Genomic DNA, 8,419 nt, shown 5'->3' with positions numbered 1-8,419 from the left:
ACTTTGTTCTCTCAAATTGCAGCTTGATTTCTGTTATTCAGAAGTTGTTTTCTGATAATTCTGTCTTCTTCTAATAACCTTCAATTTTTCCCTTTCAGTTTACTTGAACTTTACACCTTAGAGGCTTCACTTAACATGGAAATGTTGCTTACCTGAGTCCCACTTCCTGTCTCCAGGCTCTTGCTCTCACATTTGGATTTTTAAAACCTTGGTACAAATCTTTACAATCTAACCTCAGTGAGTGTGGGTCTCAGTCACGTAAGGTTTAGTTTTAAAAATGTCTCAGAACAAAAAGCCCAAATCCAGACAATTCCTAATTTGGGGCTACTTGATGCAGATGGTGTAATCTCTGTTTAAGCGGTTGCAGTCAGGACACACGCTACTTTGTACCCGCTTCCCCCACTTTTCTTCATTTCTAGTGTTCAAGAACACAATTTTAGTGAGGATGAACGAGTCTTTTCTACGGAACACAACGTCTTCTCAGAGAACGGAGAGCAGGCCAAAATGGCCACTGACAAACCATTGCCTCGGTCCACCTATTGTCTCTGAGCTCCCCACCCAGCGCCTGCGCATAAGGCTCACCAGCTCCGCCCGACGCGCGTGCACGCCCCGCCCCGCCCCGCCCCACCCGGAGGCGGAGACGCGCCTGCCTAGTCATCTTGTTTTCCAGAAGTCCAGACGCTGCGGTTGTTAGCTCCATACTGGTGTAGGAGCTTGTCGCAGCCCGCTGGGTTTTCTCCGTGGTCGCGTTGCAAGCATTACCTCCTTAGGCTTGGACTCTTTGGCCAGGACGGTAAGACGCAGGGAGAAGCGGGCTAGATGTCGGGACCCCCTTTTGTGCCTTGAGAACGCCCGTGAAGCTCCCCCACAGGCTTGTTGGCCGCCCGCAGTCTCTCGCGCGGTGATCTTTTCTTCTCCGCCTAGCTGCAGAAAGATGGTTCGCTCGTCTTCCAAGCTTTATCGAGGCCGTCGCTGCGAGTTTCTTTGTGAGCCGCGGCGAAGAGTTCTCTAGGCGGGCAGAGATTCTCCAACGTTTGCCTTTCCCAGAGGGAGCGGGAAGGGCCGAGCCCGGGCGGCCGCCATGTTGTCTGCAACGGCAGGCCTCGGACGGGCTCTAAGATGGCGGCGGGATGGGGGAGGGGGGAGGTTGGTGATGACTTGGGTTCTGGAATGTGCCTGAGTCACGCTCTTCTGAGAAACTATGCTCTTAACAAAAAAAACACATCGACCCGATGTAAGGCGACTCGAGGGAAAACGGCGAATGTCTTTGCCCTCAGAGGTGAAAGCAAAAATTAGGTTTAGGAACTCAAGGAAACAGGAATAATATGGTGTAGTTGAAGGAGCGTGTGAGAAGTCGGGTGATCGGGCCTTTTAGGCGTGGGTGTTTCTGCCGCCCCTTCTCGGAACAATTGGAGCGTCTTGATTTCGACGCTTGTTTTTGTATAGAGTTGAGATGGAGCCCAGGTGTTAGTGCTGGTACGAGCGGTAGTTGATGAAAAGTCGTTTCTGTATAACGTTTTTTCAAGTTGTTAGGAATTTGTAGTTTTGGCAGGAAAGGATTTCCCTCATGTTGAGTAATAATGACTTTTGAGCTTTGATTTAAAAGAACAATGAAAACGTCACAACTCGGATGAATTTTAGAGGACGAGTTTTATTAAAATGTTGACATGTGGGATACAACTAAACCGGGAAAACTTGTCTTTTATGTAGATGAGACACTCAAAAAGAAGTTACTGTCCTGATTGGGATGAAAAAGATTGGGATTATGGAAAATGGAAGAGCAGCAGCGGCAGTCATAAAAGGAAGAAGAGATCGCATAGCAGTGCACGGGAGAACAAGCGCTGCAGATACAATTACTCTAAAACATCTGATAGGTAAGGAGGGTTCTTAGTATGTCAGTAATTACAACATTAACATGTCAGTTTGATTTCAGTAAAACTGGTGGGGAATACATTTTCATTATTAAAACTAGAATTGACTTAAAATTACTGATACATTGCTGTTTTCAGCTATGGTTGTAAAATTGGAAGTATGTTTTTTGGTGGGAAAAAAATTTTAATGAGTACTACTTTAAGAGAAAATAAAAGCATTGAAAAAAACATTCTTTTTCTAGCTATTACCTGGAAAGCAGATCCTTAAATGAGAAAGATTATCATAGTCGACGCTACATTGATGAATACAGAAATGACTACAGTCAAGGATGTGAACCTGGACATCGACATAGAGATTATGAAAGCAGATATCAGAACCATAGTAGCAAGTCCTCTGGTAGAAGTGGAAGAAGTAGTTATAAAAGCAAACACAGAATTCACGACAGCACTTCATATCATCGTTCACATGGGGTATGAGCTCTTTTAAATTTTTTGGAGATTTTATTTCCCATGTGGAACAGGAAAACTTGAATTTATGTTTGATCATTTGAGAAAGTTCTATTTAGGATGAAGTCATCTCAGTTTTAACTTGCAGGATTCTTTGTGCATTGGATAGGAAATTCCTGAAGTACAGTACATGTTTAATTGTATGGTAGCAGATTTTATTAATGATTGGCAACTAATTGTCATTCCAGTGAAATAGTGGAGATAATGTTGATTAGTTTATAGCAGGGATTACAAGATACTCTGAAAATATTCTTATGGTACTTAAAGAAATTTGATTTGCTTTGATAAATGAAAGTCTTACCTACAAGTAGGATTTTTATATTTGTATGATTGAGGATTATGCTTTGCCTTTGTTCTGGCTAATCCTTTTATCACTAAAAACCAGATTTGAACATTATGGGTTGGTTATGTATTTGGAGCTCAAGCTCAGATGACATTTTAAATACTGTAGTGTTATTCTTGTATGCCAATTTTTTTTCTCCCCGACATTAGAATTTTTATTTTATTTACTGTTTCGACATTTGTTTTCTTAGATTAGCTAGGAAATTATAATTTGGCCACAGTCTACTTTTGACAAGTAAATAATTACATTCTACAATTTTGCAGCATTAAATTAGGACACTAGAAACTTAAAGTTATGTTTCAGTGAATGCTACAACTAAGCATTTTTTTTTTTTTAAGAAAAACAATTGTATTATGTTTTGTTACCTTGCCACTTTGAGTATCTTATCTGAAAATCTGTTCCTTGCCATGTTTTTCTCCTGTTAACATAAACTATGTGCCCTGTGAATTTCTGGGGACTGAATTTGAAATTGCTCCTGCCAACCGTTTGTGGCCTGGCGTGTATCTGAATGCCTGAATATCTCCCCGCTGAATGAATTTCGTATTCTGCCCTGAATTCACTCGGGTATATTGATTGGCTGGATGATCTTGGTGCCGCGCACTTGACGTTTCCAGAAGAGTCACCGAAGGAAAAGAACCAGGAGTGTAGAGGATGATGAGGAGGGTCACCTGATCTGTCAGAGTGGAGACGTACTAAGTGCAAGATGTATAGAATATTTTTCAACACTTATTAACTTTTCAGATAACATAATCTATTTATAGATTAAGATTTCAGGGATTTGGAAATCTTTTTTCTTTCTCTGTTTTTGTTTGTTTTGTTTTTTTCCATTTCTTTTGGTGGGGGGGGATTGTGTTTTTGCTTTCTTTAGAAATTTAATGTTATACAGAACTTCCAAAACAGTTAATCAAAGTTAATGAAAGTAGCTTAAGAATGAAATTAGATCTAAAAATAGTTATATATGTTTTTTGGCAGTGTTGACCAATGAACTATCTAGTGATAAGGAAATTTGTAGCATCAACTAGAATAATCTGCATTTGATAGCTTTTATTGTAAGTAAACTGTTTTCACTTCTTGGTATAACTGAGTTTTATTTCTCTCTTTTAGATGAAATTGTTGATACTTTAGGTGAAGGAGCTTTTGGAAAAGTTGTGGAGTGCATTGATCATAAAGCGTAAGTTTCTTGGTCTGGAATTGGACTTGGAAAGGTGAACAGTACAGAAAATACATTTAGGATATGATCTGACCATGAATTAGTTATTGTCATTATACCCTTCTAGCTTAGGGGTTTTTTATCTTAGATACAGGAAATGCTCAGTAAAGTTACTAGCCCTTTGTGTTTAAGCAGTAGCTGTTTATAGTGCATGTGAGCTGCTTCTACAAGCTGAGAATAGATTTTATTGTGTCCAAAGGTACTTTTTGTTGTCCCACTGGGCACAGTTCTAGATCAGTTTTTAGCCTTGGTTTCATGTTAGAAGTCTGGAGACTTTCTTACCCCAGACATTGAACCAGTCTTCAGGAACCTGTAATTTTAGAAAGTGACATATCTGATACTGGTAACAAAAGCTAGGGCTAAAAACACTTTGTAGATTGATGTCAGAAGTTTATCCATGCCCTTCAAACAATTGATTGAAATAAGATAGGGTAGGAAATTTTTTTTGTCTCTTGTTTGAATTTCTTTCTCCTTAGGGGTGACAAAGCTTTTTGAATTATTAGGGGAGGCTTCCTGCTATTGGTTTGTAAGGTTCTAAGAACTAGCACTCTTTAATATTACTTCCACTATTTCCCAACTTCTTTGGCAACCTGGTCCAAATGAAGATTAGCCAGTGACTGGTACTATAGGAAGAAAACTACTCCATGTATGTATGTTTTATGTCTTAATTGGAATGTAAATTGAGGTGATAATGTCACAGTATTGTTAAATTAGAGCTGTTGGTGCGTAGTTAAAAGACACACACAGAATAAAGGTCACATGAGTTAGATGGGCTGATGAGAAAAATCTGTATGCAACTTGTATCGACCCTATCATATTTCCAGATGTCATTCTAGTTGCTTACACTGAGTTGAAGTTGGACATATAATTAGACATAACTATTTGCCTATAATTACATGGAATTAGACAGCTGAATGCCAAACCATAAATTGAAAAAAGCAAATATTGCTTCAGAATAGAAGTAGGACAGTTTGAAGAGTGATAAAAAATGGAATTGGACATATCTTTATTTTTTTTTTTAATGTGGACTTAATTTTCTTAACAGGGGAGGTAGACATGTAGCAGTAAAAATAGTTAAAAATGTGGATAGATACTGTGAAGCAGCTCGCTCAGAAATACAAGTTCTGGAACACTTAAATACAACAGACCCTAGCAGTACATTGTAAGTATCAGAATTGAACTTAGGAAATGGCCTCAGGCAGATTTGAATTGTGAGAGGCTGTACTCAGTTGTTTTTTTGTATGTTTTATAGCCGCTGTGTCCAGATGTTGGAGTGGTTTGAGCATCATGGTCATGTCTGCATTGTGTTTGAACTATTGGGACTTAGCACTTATGACTTTATTAAGGAAAATGGTTTTCTGCCTTTTCGACTGGATCATATCAGGAGAATGGCATACCAGATATGCAAGTCTGTGAACTGTAAGCACTTAACATATTCCAGAGTGACACTGATTTTAATGACCAATTTGGATATTTGAAAAAAATATAATGTACACTTACTTGGTAGCCTGCCTTAAGAGTAGGTAGGAGAAAGGTATAGTTGATTACAAGCTGTTGGTCAATTTACTGTGTATCATTCAGTAAATAAGCATATTGTCCAGCATTTAATAACATGTTATCCTGTATAACACTGATTAGCTTTTCTGATTGCTAAAAATGATAATCTAGAACCACTGGGTTAAAAATACAGGAATGGCAAATCTCACCATCTTGACAACAATATACTACACTTTTTAAATGGTTGGTTTTCAGTGAACTAACTTTAGAAAGGTGTAGTAGTAGGTAAATGTTGACCACTTCCAGAGAGTTTTTGTTGCAGTGCTTTGGAGTTTGATTTTTGGCTTTTATAATATAGGAACTTTTTCTGTTTTCAGTTTTGCACAGTAATAAGTTGACTCACACAGACTTAAAGCCTGAAAACATCTTATTTGTACAGTCTGACTACACAGAGGCATATAATCCCAAAATGGTAAGTCTTTGATGTTTTATCTTCACACTTCCAAATTAATATTTTATGCCTCTTTAATAATGCCTTCTTAACCATCATTTATGATTTTCAGAAACGTGATGAACGTACTTTAATAAATCCAGATATTAAAGTTGTAGACTTCGGAAGTGCAACATATGATGATGAACATCACAGTACATTGGTATCTACAAGACATTATAGGGCACCTGAAGTTATATTAGGTAAGAATTTCTTAACTATGCTTTGAGACCTGTGTTGAAGCCAACTTTAAAATTTAAGGTTCTAGGTGTTTGTGGAACTCTCTTTCCATTTTAGGGGTTAGTATAATAAAACACATTAAGGATTTTAAATTTACTCCAAATAATCAACTCTTAAGACTTTGAGAGATTGCTTAATCTTGCTAGATTTCAGTTTTCACATTTATAGTACATGATGGGATTTTAAAGCATAATAATTTAGTACCTGTTATATTCCATACACTTTATGTTAGTGTTTGCATGGTATAGCTTGCTCCCATTTTCCAAGCTAATAAATGGAGACTTGGACTAAAATTTTCTTCCCCAAGTCTGTTGGAAAAAAGTAAGCCTGATTTGGGGCTTGAAACCAGATGTCTCCAGAGCCGGGATTCTTAACATACTATGCTATTGTGTTATGTTTAAGTTTGAATTAAGTGATTCCTTTAGGATCTTTCCAGCTCAAATATCAAAGACAGTAAGAAATATTGAGAATTTTTTCATTAACATTTTGCTTTGCTTTGCAGCTTTAGGATGGTCCCAGCCATGTGATGTTTGGAGTATAGGATGTATTCTTATTGAATATTACCTTGGGTTTACAGTATTTCCAGTAAGTGACAATGATCTGTTTCAATAGCTTTGCCAAAGTAAATTGTCTGTTTATATGAATGAACACTTTAACATAAAGTATACATGCATTTTAGGTAACACTTTTTCATGTGTAATTCTGACACTATTTTCTTCATAATTTGTTTTATTTAAAACTTTTCTAAGTATGTTACAAATAATTACCTTTAAGAAATTTATGATGAATTTACTCTGTAGGCCTTTTTTTTTTTTTCTCGGTAAGTTATAACTTGCTAAAAGTATACCTGATTAGAGATCACATTCTTTGGTGACCTGTAATTATCCATTGACTAAAAATTGAGCAGCTTGCTTAAATAAGAGTAAAACACAATGTGCAAGTAGAGGTAGTTAATAAGTTTTCTTTATTGTTTTAGACGCATGATAGTAAGGAACATTTGGCAATGATGGAAAGGATTCTTGGGCCTTTACCAAAACATATGATACAGAAAACCAGGTATGTTTAAGAAAAAGTGCCATCAGTCAGTCACCTTTGCTAGATGTATTAAGTTTTCATTGTCAACATTATAAACATGAACGAATATCAATTTATTCTTAGGAAACGTAAATATTTCCATCATGATCGATTAGACTGGGATGAACATAGTTCTGCTGGCAGATACGTTTCAAGGCGTTGTAAACCTCTGAAGGTAAGCCTGGGTGTTTGCTTAAATGATCAAAACCTTGAGTTTCTTTCATGGTGGATAAATAAACTTATAATAAATGGTAGTAGAAAGGGCTGTTGACTCTGTATTTCTTCTCTTTTCAGGAATTTATGCTTTCCCAAGATGCTGAACATGAGCTTCTCTTTGACCTTATTCAGAAAATGTTGCAGTATGAACCAGCTAAAAGGATCACTCTTAAAGAAGCCTTAAAGCATCCTTTCTTTTACCCCCTTAAAAAAGCTACATAAATCTATAATTGTACAGCTCCCTTATCAGACACCATATGGACTGTATCAGTCCCATTTTTAAATATTAAGTTATTTTGTACAGCTTTGTAAATTTCTTGCAATTTTGTATTGCCATGTTTATTTTGTTTGGATGATTTAAATAGTAATGAAAGTCCTTTTCAGTAATTACTGTATAAAATGATTATTCAGAATAAATTTTCTTATATTTATGAAATTTATATGAAGCTGTAGAGTTCATTTTTAGCATCATATTCTGTTAGTGTAAGAATGCGTGTATATCTCTTTCTGGAGTTTTCATTAAGTCTAGAAATGTTCGGCTTTATTTGCAGTTTAGGGATTGCCAGCATTGGAACTTACACCTTCTTTCTCTGAACCAAATGTAATGAAACCAAGTTATAGAATACCAAGAACTAGAGATTAGCCAAACAGATTATGTTTTCCCTTCATTCCCACATTTAATACTGCTGCTTTCTCATCTCTCCCAGTAGGATTCTGCAGATGGCTTAAGGTGCTGAACCCCTTTAAGATCAGTAACAGAAACTTCCAGAAATCCTTTGTGGCCAAATGTGAATCGTCAAATAGACTATAATAACGCATGTTTTTGTCCATGGTTTTAAACTCCTTGGTCCATTTAGGGTTCAACATGATTGGCTTTATAGTTGGAGATTCATAGCAAAATAAAGTGCAGAGTATACCACTTGCTTCACCCATAGATAGCCTCTCCCCTGCCCCCCCCCCCATTATCCACA

At 37.0% G+C, this 8,419-nt stretch overlaps 1 protein-coding gene across 1 annotated transcript; it reads left to right on the top strand.

The window, feature by feature from the left end:
• Positions 1–678: 678 nt before the first annotated feature.
• Positions 679–7,862, top strand: CLK1 (CDC like kinase 1). Its single transcript, XM_068969610.1, has 13 exons — positions 679–793; positions 1,711–1,874; positions 2,114–2,342; positions 3,336–3,426; positions 3,826–3,892; positions 4,977–5,093; positions 5,184–5,350; positions 5,806–5,900; positions 5,992–6,121; positions 6,661–6,743; positions 7,135–7,214; positions 7,317–7,407; positions 7,527–7,862. The coding sequence occupies exons 2-13, from the start codon at positions 1,711–1,713 to the stop codon at positions 7,668–7,670; spliced, it is 1,458 nt and encodes a 485-aa protein (XP_068825711.1). The 5' UTR covers positions 679–793; the 3' UTR covers positions 7,671–7,862.
• Positions 7,863–8,419: the final 557 nt, after the last annotated feature.

The sequence above is a fragment of the Capricornis sumatraensis genome, chromosome 3 (genome assembly GCF_032405125.1).
Source record: "Capricornis sumatraensis isolate serow.1 chromosome 3, serow.2, whole genome shotgun sequence".
NCBI lineage: Eukaryota > Metazoa > Chordata > Mammalia > Artiodactyla > Bovidae > Capricornis > Capricornis sumatraensis.
Note: the sequence above shows the minus strand (reverse complement) of the source record. Positions and strands in the feature narration are given on the sequence as shown.

Coding starts and splice junctions, on each gene's coding strand:
- CLK1 (XM_068969610.1), top strand. CDS start 1,711: ATGAGACACTCAAAAAGAAGTTACTGTCCTGATTGGGATGAAAAAGAT. Junction 5,094..5,183: donor ACAGACCCTAGCAGTACATT/GTAAGTATCAGA, acceptor TATGTTTTATAG/CCGCTGTGTCCAGATGTTGG. Junction 7,215..7,316: donor CATATGATACAGAAAACCAG/GTATGTTTAAGA, acceptor ATTTATTCTTAG/GAAACGTAAATATTTCCATC.